A 24,742-nucleotide genomic window follows, 5' to 3' on the forward strand; every position below is an offset into this window, starting at 1 on the left:
CCAGCTGCCCAGGAGGCTGAAGCAGAAGGATTGCAAGTTCAAGGCCATCTTGGGCTACAGGGCAAGACCCTGTCTCAAAATTAAAAAATAAAATAAAATAAAAAGGGCTGGGGATGTAGCTCAGTGGTAGAGTGCCCCCTGGCTCAATCCTCAGTACTTCAAATAAATAACAGCAACAAAACAAAACTTCCCTGATGTGCAGCCAATGAGAGGCAGGGCAGGTCGGAAACACAGGGATGGTTATTTTCTTAGCTCCTTGAACTGTGCTCCATCCCAGGGAGACGAAGGGGGAGGCGTGGGAAAAAGGAACAAGGATGCTCCCCAACTTTCAGTCCCTGACAACCTGTGGGGAATCCAAAGGTGATATGTGTAATTTCAGCCACAGAGACCAAGTTGATTATGCTCACCATTTTCCTGTTTTCCTCTTCTTCCACCAAGATCTAGAAAGATCTCTCAAAATGGATGAAAAAAAAAAAAAAAGAATAAAGGAATTTTCGCTTGTGTCCTGTCCTCTCAGTCACATTGGACAAATATCTGTCTCTGCTTCACTGTGAGATTTAGGACAGCTTCCAATTCAGTGAGTATAATTAAGGAAGCAGGGTGGGTGTGTATGTGTGTGTGAGAGAGAGAGAGAAAAACGAATCTCCACCCACCCAGGGGCCACTGTTGAGATGATGGCAGTTGTGTGTGGCAGCCCATCTTGCCACAGAGAGAGGACAAGAGCAAGTTTGCATGCCAGAGGTTACCTCCTGCTTCTGCAGTCCCTAGCCACCGCTCCCCATCTGAGGTGTAGAAATGTGGATTCCACAAGTCCCCGTAGTGCACTGATTTCCCCCAAGGGAAAGGTCTTGGTTTTGCTGCAAACTAGTTGCCTGACCTCAGAAAGCTCCTTCTTCCCCTCTGCACCTCGGCTTCCTCATCCGTGACTAGAACAGGAGGCAGTAGGTGATCCCTCCAGCTCTTCCAATTTGGAATTCTATAACTCTGATGTGAAGGCTGGGATTCCTTCCCAGGCTGGGGGGCCCCTTCAAGCCTCATCCTGGGGTCACTCATGCCCCCACAGGAAACAACAACGTGCACTCCACATGTTCCTTGTCAGGGGCTTGATGGTGTCATCATTTATGTGTGAATGGTGGAAGTGAGAGGAGGCAGGGAAGGAAGGAACTAGAACTAACTGAAGATGAGGTTGAATTTTCATTCTCTCTCTTTGTTATTATTATTATTATTATTATTTTTACTGCATGCCTACTAAGTGCCAAGCACTACTCTATTTCTTTTCTTTTTTCTTTTTTGATTGAACTCAGGGTCACTCCACCACTGGGTCACATCCCCAGCCCTATTTTGTATTTTATTTAGAGATAGAGTCTCACTGAGTTGCTTAGTGCCTTGCCATTACTGAGGCTGGCTTTGAACTCAGGATCCTCCTGCCTCAGCATCCGAGTCGCTGGGATTGCAGGTATGCACCAACATGCCCAGCCTCTAAGATACTTCTAAGCAGACAAATTCCCTATCATAGAACCTAGATTCCCAGAGCTTCCGCATGTAACAGTGATTAATTAAAATAAGCCCAGAAAATTAAAAATTAAGAGCTGCTTCCCTTAGCCCAGACTTCCTTGATGGCTTCCTCCATGACTTCCTTGACTCCTTTCTGATTTTTCCATCAATCTAATCTTAAAAGACTTATAGGCAGCCAGCGGTGCACACCTGTCACCTGTAATCCCAGTGGCTCAGGAGGCTGAGGCAGGAGGATCACGAGTTCAAAGCCAGCCTCAGCAAAAACTGAAGCGCTAAGCAACTCAGTGAGACCCTGTCCTTAAATACAATACAAAAGAGGGCTGGGGATGTGGCTCAGTGGTGGAGTGCCCCTAAGTTAAATTCCTAGTACCCCAACCCCCCCGCCCCAAGAAAAGGCATGACAGCCCTCAGAAATTTAGTGAGGCCCTAAGCAACTTAGTGGGACTCTGTCTCAAAATAAAAACATGAAAAGGGCTGGGGATGTGGCTCAGTGATTATGCCTTTGGGTTCAATCTCGGATACAAAAAAGAAGAAAAAAGTAAAACAATACAGAAATATGAAATATGAATTAGCAATCTCTCCTTCATTCCCCTCATTTCATTCCCTCTGAGGTTAATTGCATTTAAAAAACAAAATTTAAACTTAAAAGAAAATCATAAGAATTTTACAGAGGATATCTATACTCCCTGTACCCAAATTCATCAAGTTGTAACAATTTGGTACATTAGTTTTTATCATTCTCTTTCTCTCTCTCTCCACACATACTGTTATTTATTTATTTATTTATTAACTATTTGAAATAGTTTGTAGACATCATGCCCCTTTACCCTCTAATATTTCAGTGTGTTTTTCCTAAAAAGAAAAATATCCTCAATATCATTATCTACTTCAGGAAATTAAACATTGAGACAATAGTTTTATCTAATCTAACTTGGATACTCTAGTTTTTTTCAATTGACCTAATTCTGTCCTCCATAATTTTGTTTTTCCCCATCCAGTATAGGATCTGGTCCTTGATCACATGTTATGTTTAGTTTTTGTGCCTCTTTAGTCTCTTTTAATCAGGAATCTCAGCTTTTTTTTCCTTCCATGCCAGTGACATTTTTGAAGAATAAGGACCTTTGTTTAATTGTTGTTTTTAATAATAAAATATTATGTTAATACACACACAACTTTTCTTTTTTCTTTCTTTCTTTCTTTTTTTTGGTACTGGGGATTGAACTCAGGAGCGATCAACCACGGAGCCACATCCTCAGCCCTATTTTGTATTTTTTAAAAAACATTTTTATTAGTTGTTGATGGATCTTTATTTATGTATTTACTCGTGGTGCTGAGAATTGAACCCAGTGTCTCACACATGCCAGGCAAGTGCGCTACTGCTGAGCTCCTGCCCCAGCTCCCTATTTGTATTTTATTTAGAGACAGGGTCTCACTGAGTTGTTGAGCGTCTTGCTTTTGCTGTGGCTGGCTTTGAGCTTGCAATTCTCCTGTCTCAGCCTCCCAAACTGCTGGGATTACAGGCCTGGGTCACCATGCCCAGCTCAAATTTTCTTTTTTAAAAAGACAAGGTTTTGCTGAAGACTGGCCCTGATCTGGTCTCAAGTAATCCTCCTGCCTCAGCCTTGGAGCAGCTGGGACAACAGGCACATGTCACTGCAGCTGGCTGTAATTTTATATTTTAATAACAACATATTTGGTTCCATCTGATATCTTCCTTATCTTTTTAATGTCCTTTCAATCTTTGGGGATTGCATCTCTGTTTCCGAAGTCTTGCTTTTCCTTGTAGACTCAGTTCTAATCTTTTCTCCCTTGGCCCTTGCCAGAAGCCAGGATGTACCTCTTAGACTTCACATCTGCCACTGAACTCAGCACTGTGCTTAGACCACACAGGCTAATTAATAAATATTTGTTCATTATTTGATTGAGATTCTCAGACATAAGTATTATCTGTGACAAAGACATATCATATAAACTTAGCAAGTCAAGAATGGTTGCCAATTGCTTCTGGGGTTTACAATTATTAAAGTAAATTTTGGATTCAAAACTGGATCCTTAGCCCAGTGCAGTGGTGCACGCCTATAATCCCAGCGGCTCAGGAGGCTGAGACAGAAGGATCCGGAGTTCAAAGCCAGCTTCAGCAAAAGAGAGGTACTAAACAACTCAGTGAGACCCTCTCTCTAAATAAAATAAACAACAGGGCTGGGGATGTGGCTCAGTGGCTGAGTGCCCCTGAGTTCAATCCCTGGTATACCTCCCCCAGATCCCCTCTAAAAAAAACTGGATCCTTGGCTGTAGATTTGCCACACCATATAACTGTAGGGAGTTTGATACAATTTTAAAACTTTCACCATATATCTATTAAGAATGTGAAATGAATGTAATTATTCCCTATTATTTTGCTCCTGCAAAGTTTGGTAAACTGAAAAATTGTTAAATTGAGGAAAACGTTTCAGAGGTTGATGAACCAAACTACTCAAATTGCATTCTAGTATATTCCAACGTTGTCTGTCCTCATGTGATCAATGTATAGAAGGTTAATTTGTTTAGAAAACAAGTCTGATAGAGGAAATGCTCAATTATAAATCGAGAAGAGTGTTCTCATATTAAGCACTACCCATTCTTAGACATCAAATAAACTCTTTGCCCTTGCCTGAGACAGTATTAGACTCTTATCAAGCCTTGGTAAAATTTGAAACTCACATGGTTGTTCAATGCCTCCGTGTGGTAGAAAAAATAATTTAGCTCTGTCCTAGCTTCCTGTGATAGCAACACGGTGGACTAATAGTCTGAGGATGCTTAGGGTCTGAAATCAGCTTTATTGTTTTTTGTTGTTGTTGTTTTTTTTTTTTTTTTTTTTTTTTTTTTAAGGCTTATGGAAAAATGACCCAAATTAAAGATAGCCTTCATGGAATTGACGTTTTTTGTGACTCTTCCTTATCTTTCTGTATAAGGAACAGATTTTTTAGCCAATGGAGCATTATACAATGAAATAAGTAGACTGAAATCTATACTGAGACCATCTTTTCAGGAAAGGCTTTGAAGAAATTCTTTCTAAATTCCAAGCATAAGATATTTTTGTTTAGGCTGGGGATGTGGCTCAAGCGGTAGCGTGCTCGCCTAGCATGCATGCGGCCCGGGTTCGACCCTCAGCACCACATACAAACAAAGATGTTGTGTCCGCCAAAATCTAAAAAATAAACATTAAAAATTTTTTAAAAAAGATATTTTTGTTTAACAGAGAAAGCAAATGCTTTCAATTTAGCCATAGGTAAGTTAAACAAATGTTAATTTGTTTAACAATTCTTTGGGCATGAATTTGACCAAATGAGAGGGGTTATTTTTGTGAAATACTGGAATTTCAGTATAAGCAACAAGCCAAACTAGGAGTGCTCAAAAAAGTTAAGACTGGGTCTCTTTCTTTTGAATTAACTGTTTTTTTTTTTTTTTTCACCTTCTAGGGATCAGCTAGCCCCTTGATCTTCAAGTGCTTCTACTTTAAAGTACTTGATATTCTAAAGATGACTTGAAGAAGAGAGTTGGATCATTTTGAGAACCAGGAACAGGTACTAGTGAAAACTGGAGCCCACTTTCTCAAAGCCTGGGAGATGTCACAGTGCACCTCTGTTTGGGTTTCTGTGACTGAATTTCTTTCTTTTTTCTTTTTCTTTTTCTTTTTTTTTTTTTTGTACCAGGGATTGAACCCAGGAGCCTAAAGCTTTACACTGAACTATGACCCCAGCCTTTTTTTCAGAGAGGGTCTTCCTAAACTTGCCAACAGCTCAGTCCTTGTCCCCAAAGCGGCTTATTGCTTTCCTAGCAAAGGAGAAACACAGGGCACTCCTATCCCGAAGGCTGAGATTCCGCCCACAGGCAGGAACAGGGGGCTTTTAATTGATTGAGGGAAAATGAGATTAGGGAGGAGTGGTCAGGAAGGAGAAGATCAGGGAACAGAAGATCAGGAAGGTTAGGGAAAAGAAGATGGGGTTCGGAGAAGATCAGGAAGGAAAAGGTTAGAGAAAAGAAGATTAGGGAGGAGAAGATTGGGAAACAGAAAAAAAAAATATGTAAGTTTCAAAGCAACAAGGGATATAGTAAGGGGCTGGGGATGTGGCTCAAGCGGTAGCGCGCTCGCCTGGCATGCGTGCGGCCCGGGTTCGATCCTCAGCACCACATACAAACAAAGATGCTGTGTCCGCTGAGAACTAAAAAATAAATATTAAAAATTCTCTCTCTCTCTCTCCTCTCTCACTCTCTCTTTAAAAAAAAAAAAAAAAAAAGGGATATAGTAAAAGCATCAAGTTAACCCTGTTATACTAAGATGCTTAGGGCCTCACTAAATTGTTGAGGCCGGCCTTGAACCTGCATTCTCTTGCCTCAACCTCTGGAGTTCCTGGGATTATTAGAGTTGTGGTCACCACCCTGACTGGATGCATTTTCAAAAATGTAAATGAATCAGTCCTATCAAAGCATTCAATGTGTATGCATGCATTTGCTTGCACATGCTTAGACTACAACAGAAAACTGCTTCCTCTGAGGGAAACTGGGAGTGGTGGTGTTGGGGGAACAGGATATTTTCGTAGCACACATTCTGGTTTCTTTAAAAAAAATACTGCATGGATTTGGTGTAGTGGCACATGCCTGTAATCCAGACAACTTGGGAGGCTGAGGCAAGAGGATCACAAGTTCAAAGTCAAATTCAGCAATTTATGGAGGATCTAAGCAATTTAGGGGGACCCCACCCATCTCAAAATAAAAAAAATAAAAAAGGCTGGGGATGTGGCTCAGTGGTTAAGAGTCCCTGTGTTCAATTACTGGTAGGAAAAAAAGAAAAGAAAAATACTGCATGAAAATGTATTACCTATTTAAAACTTATCCATAAGCAGGGCATAGTGGCAGTGGTGCATGCCTGTAATCCTAGTAACTCAGGAGACTGAGGCAGGAGGATAGCAAATTTGAGGCCAGTCTCTGGAATTTAGTAAGATCCTGACTCAAAAACCAAAAAGGGCTGGGAATGTAGCTCAATAGCAGAGCTGCCTGGATTCAATCCTTAGTAAAATAGGAAGAGAGAGAGAAAAAAAGAGAGAGGAGAGAGAGAGAGAGAGAGAGAAGAAAAAAAGAAAGAAAAATACATATCTGTAAATATGAAATAAATAAAGATCCTGTTCTCAGGATGAGGGGTAGAGGCCTTCTACAGTGGTCATTAGTTTATTCAAGTAAATGTTACAAATTCAGTGATTCCTTAGCTTGCTCCCATCTGCCCACTTTTCCAATTATGTCTTGATTGTTAATGCAGTCTTGAAAATATTATCAGTGTTCTTTTATATTTAATATAATTTTCTCCAGTTGTTTTTTTTTTTTTTTAAGATTTTATTTATTTACTTGTTTTTTTAGTTCTCAGCAGACACAACATCTTTGTTTGTATGTGGTGCTGAGGACCGAACCCGGGCCGCACGCATGCCAGACGGGGGCGCTACCGCTTGAGCCATATCCCCAGCCCCCTAGTTTTCTCCAGTTGTAATCGAGGCTCTTCTTCCACCCCAATATTGCCAGAACTGATAGGATCATCTGTGAACAGCATGGGTCAGAATTGCTCTTTTGCCACCAATTTACTGCATGACCTTGGATAAGATATTGGTACCAGCTTTCTTTGTCTTAATTTCTTCACTTATAACATGAATGTGAACCATTCTTAGAGCCCTTCTAGTAATGAAATCCTTATTCCCTGAGAATTCCTTCCTCCTAGTCTCTCCACTTTCCCCTGAGGATTGAACCCAGGAGCACTCTACCCTGAACTGCATCCCCATCCCTTTTATATTTTTTGAGACAGGGTCTTAGTAGTTGTTCAGGCAGACCTGGACCAAGTGGCTGGAATCACAGGAATAAACTACCACACCTGGCTTCAGGAATATCAATTTACTTCCTTAGGCCTTGTAGCTATTAAATAGAAGAACTAGAAGGCTTCAAATGAATCTTTTTCCTAAGGCAACTTTACATTCAAAATACATACAGATTAGTCTTTTGAAAGCAGTGGATTATTCTCTAAACATTTTGAGGTCTTTATTCCCCCTCGGCAGGTCATTCTAAAACCATAAAGCACTAACTTAAACTAGTGTGTATTAGAGATTAGAGGAAGACAGAAGAGGGTTAGGAGGCTTCTAGACAGATACCTGGGAAAGCACTTCCCTACACAGGATGAACTCTTAGGGTTCATGATTTATTTCCCCAGGGACCAATCTGAACCAATCATCAACAATGAAACATAAAAAATCAAGTTCAATTTTCTAAAAAAATTAAAATTATTATTATACTTAGTATTCAAGTATATAATTTATGAAAACCAATATTAAAGAAACATCCACCCAGTGTCCTAGTTACTTTATGTTTAAATTATTATTATTTTTTGGTACTGAGGATTGAAACCAGGGGTGCTTAACCACTGAGTCACATCCCTAGCCCTTTTTATATTTTATTTTGAGACACGGTTTCGCTAAATTGCTGAGACTGGCTTTGAACTTGTGATCCTCCTGCCTCAGCCTCAGGAGTGCCTAGCTGTCCTGGTTACTTTAACAAATCAAATAATTTACTTTCCTGTGATCTCTGCCAGCTCTTGTCTTTATACTTGTCTTTATACATGTATGATTCCCACCCCCCCCCCACTGTTGGTACTCATAAAATAAATGCATATTTTAAGTATCAGAAATTCAAACTTTAATAAGAGAAAATGCTAATTTTCATAACTATCTTTTAATTATTTTCCTAATCCTGAGTTTTTTTTAAAAATTTACTTATTGTAAAATATACCATTTTCATCAGAAGTACAAAAAGTACACAAGTACAAAAAGTACAAAAGTATAAGAGTTTTTTTTTAAGGAATTATTATTATTTTTTTCAAATATCATACATAAAGGAATGTCATAATTTTTAAATGCTCTACCAGGACTCCTGAAACCAAACTCCAAGAAAGGGTATGTCTGGAGATCTTTTCAAAATCCGAATTCTTTTGGGTAGTGGAGGGAGAGCTCTGTCTGGAGGCAGGAAACTGAAATGATGATCTATATTCTTCCAGTTTTACATTTCTTGACTTTATTGACAACTTCTGGTAGATAAAGGTTGCCTCATATGCACTGAGCAAGAAGTGTATATCATTACTTTATGAATCATTTTTCATTCCTACAGTAGTAGAGATGGAATCCAGAGGCACTTTACCACTGAGCTTTACTAGCCCTTTTTATTTTGAGACAGGGTCTTACAAAATTACTATCCTGGCCTTGAACTTGCTATCCTCCAGCTTCAACCTCCTGAGTCACTGGGATTACAGTCACATACCATCATGCCCAGCTACTTTGAATCTTCATAAAGTTGGGATTTCAGTTTGATTATTAGAAGGGACTTAGCTGGGTATTGGGAAGGCCTGTTTTCCTGGTTATTGATATGCCATGGTCTTTATATCTTTTGTTCAGTGATGACTGAAGCCATTGTCACCGTAGAAAATGATGGTGACCTGAATGAAATATTTTTAAGTGGGCTGTGGAAATCCGACTTGGGATTGTCTCCTCAATGTCAAGACCTTGTGTGTGTGTGTGCACTGTTGTATTTGGATGGCACACATTATTTCAGTTCCCTTTAATTTAAATGACAAATAGGTAAGAAACTAAGTTGTAATTTGATGACTTAATATTTCTAAAAATCAATTTTGTTAAAATGCTAAATAAGGAACAACTCAGCAGAATTGCTGTGATTATTCTAAAAATATTATTCGAATAGCATTTTTACTATGGCAAAAGGTTAAAAAGAAAAAAAAAAACCCGTATAACTTTCCATCCGATTTCTAAAAAAATCAAACTTTACATCTAATGTCAATGGACACTAAAAATCCTAAAACCCGTCTAACTCAGTGGTATATTGTGTATTCCCAGTGACTCTCACATTTGCAAACCCCGACTCACGTTGGTTTCTACCTGTCACGAAATCCTCTCTATCACTTTTATAAAACCACATCACTTTCTGTAAAAAGTGAATGGAAGACTCTAATATTGTAAAATTGCACGTGCCTCGTGCCCTGAACAGAAAACTCCAAGCTTGGGATTTTCTCACAGGCGTGACCTCTGCTCCAGGCAGGTAAATTGCTAGAGGGAGAAGCAAGTATCAGCCCAAAGGAAACCCTGTTGAGGGATCTTTTTTTTTTTTTTTTCCCCTCTCTTTAAACTGATCACTTTTTTTAGGAGGAGTTCCCGCTGAATTTTCTAGTCCAAAGTCCTTGCCACCAGATGACCATCTTTTTCACTAATTTGCCACTCCCGCCCCCCCCCCTTTCCAGAAGCCTTCATTGGAAAGAACTTCCTCTCTCTATTCCATCTAGTTTCAATCGCCCCCGGTCTCTCACCCGCTTCCCCGGTCGCGCCCAGAATCCAGGTCCCCCCGAACCACTTGAGAAAAAAATTCACACCCCTCGCCCCCTTCTCGGGCGTCTGGAGGCGGCGCTGGGGTCGGGGTGTGGGTGGGGAAGGCGACAGGGTTTTCCGGGGTCCCCGGTGTCCTCCTCGCGCCACCCCCACCCCCGAGGTGTTGCAGGGGGAGGGGAGCGCGGGTGGGTGGGACCGGGCCGGGTGGGGGAGGGGTGAGGGCGAGGAGGAGGAGGTGGAGGAGGAGGAGGAGGAGGAGTGGTGTGTGTGCGAGCGTGTGTGGCTGGGGGAAGCCATTGCCTGTTTAATAGTTGCTGTTGCTGCACTTCCGCTTCTCTCCCAGCGAGAGAGAGACACGAGTGGCCAGGCCCAGCCGCAGCCGCAGCAGCAGCCGCGGCGGCGGCACGGAGGAGCCAGACACAAAGAGAGGTACGGGGATCCCCCCCGCCGCCCGCCGCCCCCCGGCCGCGCCGCCGGGCCTCGGGGACACCCCTCGCCGCCTCCCGGACCCGCGCCGCCCGGGCCGCCAGGCACGGGGCCGAGGTGGTGGTGGAGAGGGGCCGGGGAGCCCCAGGGGTCCGGGGCCCGCCCGCGGGGGATGGGCAGGGACCCCCGGCCGCGTGGGGTGCGGGGGCCGCCCGCGTCGGGGCCGGGTGGGGGGGCATGGTGGCTCGAACTGTCAGCGCTGCCCGGGAGCCCCCCACTGGCCGCCGAGGGGGCCGGGAGCGGGGGAGGGGGAGTTGGGGGAGCCCCGCTTTCCTCCCGGGCGGGGGCCGCGGGGATTAACCCCTCCCGGGCCGACGGGCTCATTGTTATTCCGCTACTGCGGAGGCCGAGCCCCCCGCTTCCCCCACCCCTCCGCGGGGGGCGATCGGGCGTGTGCTCGGGACCCCCGCCCCGACCGCGCAGTCCGGAGCTGGGCCGCCCTGGGGCAGGCCGGCGGGAGGGGCGTCGGGGCGCGGCGCGGGGCCTCGGGCCTCGTCGCCCCTGCCCCCCCCCCGGCGGCCTCTCCCTTCCCCCACCGGGCACCCGCTCCCCGCCTCCGTCCCCCCGTTTCGGCTTCCTCTCTTACTCCTTCCCGCCCCTCCTCGCTTCCCGACCTCGCCAAACTCCGCTCGTGGCCCCCGCAGTCTCGCCCGGGCCACCGGCCCCCCGCGACCCCCGGAAAGCGGACAAAAACAGCCCCAAGGCCGGCCGGCCGCCGGGACCTTCCCTCCTGTCCCCACCGAGGCACCCCGCGCCCCTGTCCTCCTCCACCACCTCGGCTTTCCCTCCCAGCCTGGTGGGGAGCCCCGGGGGGCGAGGGAGGGGCTGCTTGCAGGGCTCCAGACCGTTTTCCCACCGTGTCCTTCACTTGGGGCCAAAAATAAACAAGCCACGACCGATTTGCAAAAGCTTTAATGGGCCTGGAGACTTTGAAAAGCGGGTGGTGGGCGGCTGGGTGCAGCCAGGGTCTGTGCCCTCCTGACAGCACCCGAGTTCCTTATTTACACCGCCTGCATGGTTTGTGTGTTTCTGTTTTGTTTCCCTCCCCCTGCAGGGGCCGTTTGCGGGGTGGGGTGGGGGGTTCGCTATGTCGGATGACGATTCGAGGGCCAGCACCAGCTCCTCCTCATCTTCGTCCTCCAACCAGCAAACCGAGAAAGAAACAAACACCCCCAAGAAGAAGGAGAGTAAAGTCAGCATGAGCAAAAACTCCAAGCTCCTTTCCACCAGCGCCAAGAGGTACCGTATCCCCTCCCCACCCCCCCACAGGCTTCCTGTCTTCCGAACTGCCTCGTACTGCATTTGATCTGCCTCCCAGTGAAGGTAGCTTAAGTGCTCCTCATAGTTTATGTGTTCTCAAAAATGAAAACGGGGCCATGGAAGCCCTAATTATTTTCTCTGTTGCCTCTTCTGTTTTACTTTTAATCATTGTCCACATGCAGCTGTTGTGGCTTGCTGCTTGAGTTTCTTGCTGAAGTTTGTAAGAGTCCGCGTTACTTTTGTTAGTGACCCTCAAATTTGATTTCGGGTCACTGATTTGTTACCCTCTCCAAGGCTGTCATCCCACTTCTTAATTACTAACACATTCCCAGACAAGTCTTGTCTAAATGAATTCTATGACCATCTTACTTCCTCGTCACCTGTTGCAGGGATGATCTTTTTTGCATAGTGCTTTCTCCACAAATTGCAAAAGGAATAAGTAGCTCACATGAGCAGGCAAAAAATTTAGTAGGTGATGTTTTCTGATGGAATTTTAAGAGATTTTTCCGACTTGGGGAGTTGACGCACATGAATCAACCAGTAAATGATTGTAAAATGGTTGTTCCTTGTTGTTTTTGTGACTCTTTTCTAAGAATTTCTACTTGCCAAATTTCAGGGAGACTTTTCCTCCTAGTGCCATTGGCTCTCATGCTGTAAAACTGAAATTTTCACCCCTTCCCTTTTTTTCAGTTGAATTCAAGTAGTGGCTTTTTTATTCCTTTCCTCTTCTCTTGGGGGTAGTGGTAGCTACTTTTTTACCACCATCATCCTTAAGTAACATCTTCTCATGCCCATGACCCTTAAAATAATGTATAGCAGATTTCTAGGAACCCCCAGACACCCTTTCATAAATCCTGTTCTCAGTTAAATAGTTGTTAAACCTTAAAGTGGCAAGCTGTGAAGACCGTAAGGAATCGAAATGCTGGGTTAGATAGGATTCCATTCTTAAAGGGATTTTTCAGAAGAGTTGTGAGCCTGAGAGTTTGAGTTCTGTCATTTCCCCTGACTTGAAGTTTTGGAAAATTTAGTAAACTGTTTTGGTGACCTAGTTGTGGGCCAATGTAGTGACTTTAGCTTATTTTAAACAGTGTGAAGTTCTTGGGTGAAATGGCATGACTTGGAAGATTGCTGTCATTTTCAGGAGGTTAATTTGATTATGTTTCATCTTCCCAGGAGTCCTAACTGGCCCTTTTTGATGAGCTCTGAGTGGGTTCTCCGGGAATCTGGCATCTACCCTATCCACTCTGGCTGGGTCCTTTTCTTAACAATTACCCCTCCCCCAAACCTCTAAGCTCCCTATCCTCAGGCTGCTTTTGGCCTGACCTGCCCCATTGTAGGATATCTGCTTTGGGTCATTAGTATTTTTTTTTCTATATTTTGCTGGGTATCCCTGGTGTACATGAATACATTTGGGGGTAAAGGCATAGGCACCAAATAAAATATAGTGACCTTTTTGTTAGCATTCACAAAGAGGAGGATTTTCCCCTAGACTCAATTTGCTCATTTAGGCAAAGGAGGTTAAAAAATTATTTGGAATGGCTGGGAAAGAGATGAGAAGCTTCAAATAGTGATCTTACCTATAAGTTAACATCAGTTTTGTTTTTATGCAGTGAATTTAGTTGCCTGGAGAACTTGCTGAAAGAGTGACTATTTGTGTTAAAGCAGAGCTAACTAAGGTTAATATCAAAAGGCAAAAGGTGGAGAGGGACAGTATATCCAGGAAAGAGTAAAAGAGGAAAATTGATGTTAGTGGGATCCTATAGATGGTGCTTTGTGAAATATATTGATTTGGAAGATAGTTATTGGCCATAGAATTGGAAGAGACAAATTTACCAAGAGATGGTGTGAAAACAAGACTGAATTGGCAGACTTAACCGGTTACTCATTGCACATTGGAAAGTGGTTTCTAAACTATGGGGGGGGGGGTGGCAGGGAGAGGAAAGCCCCTATGGAGAGTGTTCTGAACAAGATTCACTCCCTGGGACATATGCATGTATTCCTCTTGCAAATCTTTGGCCAGCACTCTGGAAATGGTGCAAATGCTGGCTGTCAAGATGAAGTGCATAAAGCTGTCTGGTAATACACTTTTTAGGTATTAAGGAAGTGATTACCTTATTTGACCTGAGGGAGAGGACATTTTTTCATACCTAGGTCTTAAAAATGCAGTCAGTTCAGCTGGCTGCGGTGATGCATGCCTGTAATCCCAGCAACTAGGGAGGTTGAGGCAGAATTGCAAATTCCAGGCAATTTAGAGAGATCCTGTTTTAAAATAAAAATTAAAAAGGGGGTTATAGCTCAGCGGTAAAGCCCCCTTGGGTTCAATCCCCAGTACTGCAAAACAAACAAAAAACCAATTACAGCCAATTTTAAAAGCTGCAAGTAGGGAATCAGGAAGCCAGGATTTGGAACTCTTAAATCTAACATCCAATGAGTTAAACAACAGGGATGCCACTGTCTTTGAATTGAAATGCTTATTGGTAGCAGGGGAATTTAGCAGGACACTGGTAAATAGATGACAGTAGAGACTGAAAAAACCCCTTTCTTAAACTGACCAGATTTGTAGGGGGCAGGAAATATCCTTCAATAGTAAAGTTGAATGAACTTCCCCAGTCGTCGCCCTTATTATTATTATTATTTTTTACTTTAACGTGGAAGAAATAGCGCCTTTTAAAACCTCATGCATATAGCTGGCCTCTTCCTACCCTCCGGAAAACCTTTGGAAAGAGAAAAGCATCATTGTCATTCAAATTGCCTAGCGTGTATGTTTGTTCTTGTTTTTACTACCATCCTGCCATGGTGAGATTTTTTAAGTTGTAACACAGCCCCGAGGGCTTTATATGATAGGAGAAAAGATTATAAAAAAATAGGCGGCGTTTAGAAGTGGCAGAGGCTCTTAGGCCCCAAGTTTGCCCTATTCGTGGATGCTCTGAGCGCCTAGGTAAGCAGAAGACAAAGGCCAGGGCTTGGTGTGAACTGCCTGGTGGCTTCGGCCTAGGAGTGGGGGATGGGACCCTTTGTGAAGTCGAGGGTTGGTGCCTGGGCAGAAAACTGGGGTCCGGGGTCCGCGTCCACAGGGAAGGAAAGGGCAGGCCTTCCAAGAAGTTAGGACGTCAGGAAAAGGCAGGTCTGGAGAGGTGGGCTGAGCGAGCGTGCGGAGGCCGGCGCGGGTGCACCTGTGCGGCCCGGGCGGGTGCTGCGGGCCGACGCGTGGCGTCGGGGCCGAGGTTCCGGGCGGCGCTGAGCACCAGGAGCGTCCTCCGCGCGGGCACCCCATCCCCTCCGGCTGGCAACTTCACCCGCGCAGCGCGAGCCGTCTGTCCGCATGGAGGGGTGGGAGGGACCGGCCGCGGGGGCGGCTGCCGAGCGGCCAGCCCCGAGGGTGCGCGACGCCTGGCAGGTCAGTCAGGGCCCGAGGGGCCTCGCGGGGAGCCGCCATGTTGGCTTCGTCACCGAGGACTCGGGCCGGTGCCGGGCGGGTCCTGGGATCCTCGGCCTGCTGGGGGCGCCCTGCCGGGCCGGGCCGGACGTGAGGGCGTCGGGCCAGGCTAGGGCTGGACCGGCGCGTTCCCGGGGCGGGGAGGCCAGAGGGTCGCGACCTTCCCACCCACGGAGGCTGTGATCTCTGTCCTAGGGGAGAGGGGGAGCGGGGGAAGGAGGAATCAGGAAACTGCTCCGCAAGTGGGGCTGTTTGTTTTTGCGGTTCGGGGAATTGAATGCTGGACCTTGTGCCTCCTAGGCGAGCACTCTGATCACGAAGGGTGCAGCCCGCCTCATATTTTTTTCTTTTCCCTTTTTAAATTTTGAGACCTCAGTCTCGCCTTGTTGCCCCGGTTGGCCTCGAACTTGCCATCCTCCTGCCTCGGACTTCTTAGCCCGGCTCGCAAGTGGGAATCTTTAAAATGATTCCCAAATGGAAAACTGCAAATGTGGGAGGCGAAGTTGGAACCCACACATTGTAGATGGCAGGAGACCTCAGATTTCCGCTTCACTGCTTCTGGGGGGAAAAATTTTTTCCTAAATTACAGATCTGCCCTCCACCCCACCCCCACCCCCACCCCTCATTGAACCCCGTGCCTCACGCATCTGTGCAGGTGCTCTATCACTTACCTACATTCCCAGTCCCAGACCTGAGTTTTTGATGTGTCTTTTCCTCATTCCCCAGTGGAATCCAATTATCGCGGCTAGGTCTGTCTGCCAGACCTGTAGTTACAGGTGGGAGGCTTGCAAGGCCTTAATGCGTCTTGTGTTTCTCTTTCTCATTTCCCTGACTCCAGGATTCAGAAGGAACTGGCAGACATCACTTTAGACCCTCCACCTAACTGCAGGTGAGCTGCCTTTCAGATTATTTTCTTTTTAAAATTCTTCTAATATCTGTCTTGGATTTTTCTTTGTAATATTGTAGATTTTTGCTTTATTTTGGTTAATTCCTTGTTTTGGCGCTAGCATCAAGTATGCTGAAATGTATTAACCAGAGTGTAATGTCTTTGATGAAACTTTTGACTATCTCAGTACTTTGTAGAAGCCAAGTAATGGATTTATTTGTAGTAGACACTTTTACATACATGAAACAAAACTGCAAGGTAAATTTAAAGGTGTATCTTTCTTTGCCTAAGGGATTTTTATATGTTATTTAAAGATGATGCAAAACACTTCAGTTGCTGAGGTACATTTTGGTTTAGAAAACTTGCGTTGCTACAGTAATCTCTTATTCAAGGCTATGAAGCCAATATAAAGTATAGAGTTACGACACTGGATCTTCAAACTTATTTTGTGTTGAACTTTTGGCAGAACACCTCAGGAAATAATTTGTGGCTTTGATAAAAGGATTTTGTTTGTAATTATAGATTTAAATTCCTGCAAGGTGGTGTTTTCCCTTGATAATGTTCGTTCAGTTCATATATATGTGTGTGTGTGTTGTGTGTGTGTTTCAGTTTCAAAACAATTTGAAACCAGTTTTCAAAGGGTGTGTTGGTCACTTAACTTAGAATAGCCATTTGCTACTGTTGAGTCAAGGTGCAAGGAAAGACTTAGAACTCTGTAATAGGACTGTGTATTTCATGCAGAATCATTCTTAGATCCTATAACTCCTGTAGTTCAAAAATGAAGTATAGTGGTGGAATGTTATAGACATCATCATCCAAAGTACATGTATGAAGACACAAATTGGTGTCAACATATTTTATATATAATCAGAGATGTGAAAAGTTCTGCTGTATACATAAGATTTGTAATGCATTCTGCTGTCATTTTTTTTTAATCAATTAAAAAAAAGAATAGGAAAAAATAATGAAGTATAGCATTTACCATGTTCCCAGTTCTTGGGATTAGCAATGGAATGGGATGTCAGATTTCATTAATGTTCTAACTTGGAGGTAGGAGTACAAGTTACTGACAAAATATTCATTGGCCATATGCAGAATTTAAGATGAATATGTGGGAGTATTCAGGTTGAAAACTAAATGCAGGACTCAGTGGTAGAGCGCTCGCCTAGCATTCGTGAGGCATTGGGTACCATCCTCAGCACCACATAAAAATAAAGTAATAGGTGGGCACAATATCTTTATTTTATAACTAAGAAAAAAAAAAGAAAACTAAATGCACTATTTTGCTTATTAACATTGAACTTTCTAAACTGTGATTACTGGATTAAATGCAAACTTTAGTATTTCTATTTTATAGGATACTTTTTCCCCTACCTGAACTGGGTTTGAGCCCAGGCACTTGACCACTGAGCTATATTTCCCAACCTCCTTTTTAAAATTTGAAACAAGGTCTCACCAAGTTGCCCCAACTGGCCTCCAGTTTGTGATCCCCTTGCCTAGCCTATGGAGTATCTTGGGTTATTGGCATGCACCATCATATACACAATTTGGATGCATTTTTTCTTAATGTTGACCAGGTGTGAGATGCTTATTGAATTTTTGTCCTGTTCCGTGAGAAAAGTCATTTTTAGTTTGAAATGCTCAGTTCAAAACTGAATCACTTTGTTCTTGAGTATTTCTTTTATGGCCAATAAGAATCTTTTCAGGGGGCTGGGGATAAAGCTCCGTTGGCAAAGTGCATGCCTCCCATGCACAGGGCCCTGGGTTCAATCCCTAGCACTACACACACACACACAAAAAAAAAAAAAAAAAATCTTTTCAATATGTTGAGAAACTGGAGATAGAGAAACTGGTGTTCAAATAGAAGTACACTGCTTCCTGTGATTGATTGTGTGGAGTCTGTGGACATTCCTCTGGTAGATCTGTATTTTGTAGTTATTGCTCCTGTTTTATATCATGTCTCATGTTGACACAGCTCAAGCTGATGGAATTATAAAGTTTTAAAAGCATAGTTTCAAAACTAGTATTAGAACATGTAATGGCTTTCTTATGAATAAGTGCCGACGAATTTTAAATTATAAACAATTTGAAGATTTTGATGGTAGGAATCATTTTAAAAATAGGATAAGTACATTTCAGTTTTGCATTATTTCAGTTGAGTTCATGTATGAGAGATTTATGTTTCTGTGGCATGTAGAACTTTTTATCTTTGGAATATCCACCTAATTAAGGTGAAACTGGGCATTACCTGTGCTGATGTCTGGAGAAGCTGTAAGCTGCATGGCTGTTGGTTGATTGATAATGGGCAGACAAATCTCAGTGCACTTAAAGATTTGGAGAAAAATATGTAAATTCAGAGAAAATACCAGTCATCTTTATTTTGCAAGAGAATGTCTATTATGTTGTCCTTTTCAAATAGTGACTGCTTTATTTTCTCAAGACATCTTTCAGTGGGATCTTTTAAGTAATATGAATTAAAATTTTAAGTAATATGAATTAAAATTTCTACTTTTAAGCCAAGTTCAGTGGCTCATGGCTGTAATCCCAATGATTTGAGAGGCTGAGGCAGGAAAATTGCAAGTTGAAAGCCAGCTGGGGCAATTTAGCAAGACCCTGTTTCAAAATAACTAAGAAATTCTGGGGATGCAGTTTAGTGGTAGAATATCCCTGGATTCAGAAACCTGTACCCCATCCCCCAGTTTGTTTTTTAACTTTCAGTTGCCTTTACTAGTGTTATGGTTTTAATGTTAGTAGTCCCGATATTCAGGTCTCTTACGTGTGTTTGGTTTTATGCTTTGTTCTTGTATCTTAGAGGATGCAATTGTTTAATGTGGAGATGAAAAGGAATGATTCAGTTTGGGGATAATTTTTGAAGTTAGCTTCCAGTTAAAATGTATGAATTTAATTATTTTAAATGCACGCATTTTAAAAAGTATTTTTTCCCAAAGCAACCCTCAGCATGAAAGCTAAATAGTTTGGTTCCTATTGAATTGTGATTTCGTCAACTATAAATTATATTTTGAAAGAGCTAAATACCTGGCTTTCAATTAATGTATCTCAGATACATTTTAACCTTTTCCAGAACTTACTTCCTTCAGTGGGTATTCAGTGTCTTTCAACTTACTGTGCATTTGGAAAGGCTTTTTTCTCTATCGTTTGGCTCAGTTCTTTTAGGAAAAAAATATTGTCTTGACTGCTGTAATGACTCCCTATCGCTTGTCCTATCTTGGATTGTAAAATTATGCCTTTTAAATAGCTGGTGAACTCTGGGCCACTAGAGTCAGTTTTGCAGCTGTTATTTATAGCCCACAGCTGAAACTTTGCTAAATTGACTAGTTACAGCTGTATAACTAGCCCTTAGACTTAAACGTAGATGGTATGTCCACCCATCGTGATCGGCATATTTTGTCTAAGTCCTTTAAACTTCAGATTTTTTTTAACGGGCACATTTATATTGTGAACAACCTTCTCATATAGTGACTTGAAACCTAAAAACTGAGATTTTGGTTGGGTGCTATTTTAAGATAAACTGTCTTTGAGAAATGATTAAACATTTCAGTCATGGGGAGAAAATAATAAACATAAATTTCCTTTTATTTAATTCATTATATTTTGACCAGTAGTTTTCTTTTTCCAGAACTCAGTGCTTTTTGTTTTTCTTGGATAACTGTATTATGTAATTACATAAATTTGGTTTTAAAGTTTTACAACTAAATCATATCTACTATGTGTGTGTGTGTGTGTGTGTGTGTATTGGGGATTGAACCATGGGGTGCTCTATCTGAGCTACATTTTTAAATTCTGAGACAGGGTCTCATTAAGTTGCCAAGGCTGTCCTTGAATTTGTAATCTTCCTGTTTTCCCCTCCTGAGTAGTTGGGATTATGAGCATACACTGCCTGTGTTCAGCTGTAAATCATATGATTTAAAGGTGAAAGAGAAGAACATCTTAAAAAAAATCAGTGCATTTGTCTAAAAAGCTACTAAATTTTCTCAGCCTCTTTTTCCTCATCTATTAGAACGGTCTAAAATACTTGGCTTGCCGGGCTTATAAATGTTCAATTGCTGTAAAGTTCAATTGAGATTGATGTTTTCTGTATGTGATATGGTGATATTAGAATTGCCTGTTGAGCATTTATTGCGGTGGGGGTACCAGGGATCGAACTTGGAGGCACTCAACCACTGATCCACATCCCCATCCATATTTTGTATTTTATTTAGAGACAGGGTCTCACTGAGTTGCTTAGTTGGCCTCATTATATTGCTGAAGATGGCTTTTAACTCAGAATCCTCCTGCCTCAGCTTCCTGAGCCGCTGGGATTATAGATATGCACCACGAATCCCAGCTAGCCTCTTTTTGATAGTTCATCTTTTTAGCTAACATTGCCTTTTTTATCATAAAATTTATTCAATATGTATTGTAAATACATTTAATTTAAAACCATTACACAGGGGCTGGGGATGTGGCTCAAGTGGTAGCGCGCTCGCCTGGCATGCGTGCAGCCTGGGTTCGATCCTCAGCACCACATACAAACAAAGATGTTGTGTCCGCCGAAAACAAAACTAAAAAAAAAAAAATTACACAATCGTATAAGAACGTGTATTTTTGAAAAATTCAAATGTGCAAGTTTATTTATTAAATAGTGAAAGATCTCCATGACATCTTCTGTTCTGCTCTTTGCAGAGATGCTTCAGATTTGCACTTTGTGCATAGTTTTCCACATAGTTTATTTGAATTTATATACTTGTACTTTTCTCATTTAACAAAATCTATAATTGGTGGTAATGATAGTGAGAGGCTGCTTACTTTGGGAATGAAAAGAAGTCTTTTTCTTGCAATAATAGTCTTAAATGGTTGTCCAAGTTCAGCATGTTTTAAATGGTTGTTTGAGTGTAAGAGTGGGATTAACAAAGTCATCCTTTTCAAAAATCCATGTATGTGCTGAAAAACATCCTTTTAATGCCTTTGTCTAATGTTGCTAAATGTTTTAAGGATGAAAATATGACTTAAACATCTGAACAATGGTTAGTTTCTTAACTTTTCACTTGGTGTTACCATTGCAGTGTGTGTCTTTACATATGTAAAAGCAATGTTGAAAATAGTGAGAACCAGGAGATTGGGATGGCACACAGTCAAGTTAGCACCCAAACAAGGGTTAATCTCCTGAAATTAGATCATCATCTGGGGACTGAGGGTTGGAAGGAAACCTGTCCAGAAGTGAATAGTTTTCCAAATGAGTAGGTAACTCTTGTGGCTGTTGTGTTTACCAAAAAAACTGTATCTGAATTATAAAACTCTACTGTTGCTGTTGTGCTCACCTGTAATCCCAGCTCCTGGGGGAGGTTGAGGCAGGAAAATTGCAAGGGGGGGGTCACCCTGGAAATTTTAAGGAGACCCTGTCTCAAAAGGCTGGGCATAGTGGTACATGCTTATAATTCCATTGACTCAGGAGGCTGAGGCAGGAGTATGACAAGTTACCAGCTTCAGCAATTTATCGAGGCCCTGAGCAATTTAGTGAGACCCTGTCTCAAAATAAAAAATAGAAAGGACTCAGGATGCGACTCTGGTTAAGCTCCTTTGATTAAGCTCCTTTGGCTTCAATCTTTAGTAATAAATAAAGTAAAAGGATTGGAGATGTAGCTCAGTGGTAGAGTGCTTGCTTGCATGTGTGAGGCCCTGAATTCAATCTCCAGTTGTGTGTGTATATCTCTCTACCCCCCTCCCCCCCCCTCTCTCTCTCTCTCACACACACACACACACACACACACACACACACAAAGTAGCTCAACAGAATTACCATATCACTCAGCATTTTAACTTCTGTACCCATGTTAATTGAAAATGGACTCAAAACAGATAAATGTATGTCAGTAATCACAGCAGCATTATTCATAATGGCCAGAAAGTGGAAATAACTCATATCGTTGAGGTGGATAAATGAGATGTCATATGTGTATACAGTGGAATATTCAGCCATGAAAAAGAACGAATTTCTGATACATGGTAACAATGTGTTTGAACCTCGAAAATGTTACACTAAGTGAAATGAGCTGGATGCAAAAGGACAGAGTATGATTCCACTTATATGAAATACCTAAAATAGGCAAACCCTGAGGAACAGAAAGTAGATTAGAGGTTTCCAGGGGCTATTTGGAGGAGAGAATAGGAGTTATTTCTAATGGGTACAGAGTTTCTGTATAGTGTGGTGGAAATTATGGAAATAGTGGCAGTTATTGTACAATATTGTGAATGTAATTAATGCCACAGAATTGTACACTTAAACATGATGAAAAAGGAAAATTTTATGAGGTGCATGTGTGAATAAAAACTATCACTGTTAAAGTATTATTTTGAGGAAAATTCTTATAACTTAGAAGATACCAGTCTTTGTAGATTCTTGTAAAGCATGCTATGCTGATGTTAAATTCCTGTGGCAAACCTTGAGTGCCTGTTCTACATGAAAAGGCACTGCCCTCGAGGAGTTCATAATCTGTACGAGGAGTTCATAATCTGTACCTGTGGTAAGAAAGGCATACACGGATTTTGAATAGTACTTGGAAATATTGAATATTGTCTTTGAATTTCATTTTATAGAGACTGGGTAAACAGTATCAAAGTAATAGATGAAACTGACATGTTATAAAGGTTCAGTGGAATGAGAGCTAACTTTGACCTGGGGCACTTAGTAATCTGAGAAGGCTTCACAGAGGACATGAGAAATAGGGTGAAGAATAAGGGGTCTCCTTGGCAGGGGTCTCCTTGGCGGAGGAAACATGTAAGCAGAGATGGCAGAGAGAGGGCACTCTTGCACGGGAGGGAATAAAGCTTTGGATAGTAAGAAACAAGTGGGAGGATAAAATAGAGAGCAATCTTGTGGTGTTTCTCACTATGGGCTAAGGCTTTGAATTTCATTTTATAAAGACTGAGGGAGCAGTATCATTCTTTTAAGTAGGAGCCGTAATTCATTTAGAGCTGAGCATCTGGATAGAGACAAACAAGGATTGAGTAGATCTGAGTGGGAAGCAGGAGACTTGGAGATTGCTTCAGTAGTCTGTGGTAGGTCAGAGTTGCAGGTGGTGGCCTTTAAAGTGGAGAATAGAAGGCGGCAGTAGAATCCAAGGAACTTGGCTACTGATTTAGATATGGAGAACTTAAAAAGGAATTCACGGTCCCTTTGGGTACTGGGGAAGATGCTGGTGCCATCATTAATACAAATAGATAAGGCAGAAAAATGAACTGACTTGGGGGAGGCAGAGGTCCTCTCTCCAAGGTTAAAATAGTTTAATTATTTGCTTTGTTGATCATACACAATTTTTGTTAGCATGTTACAGTTAGTAGGCCATTAGTAAATATTTGCAATTTGATTATATATTTGATTTATTATTAATCAGTTGTGGAACTCTCAGATCTACCCACTTTTAGATGAGATTAGACAAGTAGATTATAAATCCCCTAAAAGGCAAAGACAGTGATTTCTGACTTTGATTCAGACCTTACATGTTTATCAAAACGTTTTTAGTTTGAAAGTTTTCAGAGCTGCAGAAGAATAATACAGCAAGTACCCACCCTTCACCTTGACTAATCAGGTGTTAAAAATTTACCATGTATGCATTGTTTCTGTTTATTTTGAGATATCACATGAAAGTAAGCTGCAGGCATCATGATGCTTCTGTGTGTTTAAGTTTTCACACATGTAACCTGAGATGGCCTGACAGTGGTGCTAAGTGGAGCTGGCTTTGGAAGTCCACATTTGACTTGAAAGTTTTGGTGATGGTAAAGTACATAAGGTTACCAAGGGGAATAGGAGAGTTAAGAATTGTGTTCTGAGAGATGTCTACAAATGCAGGATTGGTAAACAGAACTGGGAGAAAGCAGCAGCAAAGAAGAAGGAAGAAGATGAGCGGAGGTTTGCAAAAGTCTAGGGGAGGTCAAGGAAATTTTCTCCAAGGGCTTTAAAATATAAAAATTTATGAGTATGCTTTGTGGGCTGAAAGAAAGAAGCAAACAGGAAAGGGATGAAATTGCAAGCAAAGGTGACACAGTGTTGTAAACACAATTAGAGAAGATGGTAAAGTATGCAACCAGAGGCCTTAAGTGGAGAGTGGATGCTGAGAAGGGATGGTTTCCTGGGATTCTGATGAAGTGACAGTTTCCTACCAGATTAGAAGCCTTTTTGGTGCTTGGTAGCACTCCAGCTCATGTAGAATTTGAAGCAGCAGCATCTGTCTCCAGTTTTTTTATTTTTTAATTTTTTTTTTAGCTGTAGATGGACACAATTCTTATTTTTATCTGTTTATTTTTATGTGGTGTTGAGGATTGAACCCAGTGCTTCATGGGTTTGAAGAAATGCTTCACCAACTGAACTACAACTCCATCTCCTGTCTCCAGTTTGTTCTCTCCCAGGGAACTTTTAAGTTGCTTAAGAACAGGGGTTATTATTTTTGCATCTCTACAGTGTCAAAGGAAGAGTAAAGAACACAAAAACACAGAAACCTAATTTAGGTCTTTATAAGGTTACTGTTTGCCCACAAGTGAGCATGGATGTAGGGGTACTAAGTAAGTTGGGTTTCCAGAGATGTTCCCCCAAATCCTAAAGCTATCCCAGATAGTTGGTTATGTTAGAGATGCTGGCACCGGCTTGAGACATCTGACACATTCCCTATCACCAGTGAAGTGAAACAGGGTTTCATAATAAGCCCATTCTTACTCAGCCTCTCTTATGCAGCCACACTCTGAAGTGAAACAAAAGACCTAGTA

The 24,742-nt window shown here is 42.3% G+C and overlaps 1 protein-coding gene across 2 annotated transcripts in view; it reads left to right on the forward strand.

Annotated features, from left to right (window-relative positions):
* The first annotated feature begins 10,176 nt into the window (after positions 1-10,176).
* Positions 10,177-24,742, forward strand: part of Ube2e1 (ubiquitin conjugating enzyme E2 E1) — a 71,584-nt gene continuing 57,018 nt past the window's right edge. Inside the window, exons 1-3 of one of the 2 annotated variants that reach the window (XM_026406255.2) lie at positions 10,177-10,346; positions 11,458-11,642; positions 15,938-15,988. In XM_026406255.2, the coding sequence (XP_026262040.1) occupies positions 11,491-11,642; positions 15,938-15,988 (203 nt within the window). In that variant the 5' untranslated portion in view covers positions 10,177-10,346; positions 11,458-11,490. Of the gene's footprint in view, positions 10,347-11,457; positions 11,643-15,937; positions 15,989-24,742 lie in introns of those variants that run through there. The other variant, XM_077796240.1, reaches the window with a different exon arrangement.

This window comes from Urocitellus parryii, chromosome 3 (genome assembly GCF_045843805.1).
Source record: "Urocitellus parryii isolate mUroPar1 chromosome 3, mUroPar1.hap1, whole genome shotgun sequence".
Lineage (NCBI taxonomy): Eukaryota > Metazoa > Chordata > Mammalia > Rodentia > Sciuridae > Urocitellus > Urocitellus parryii.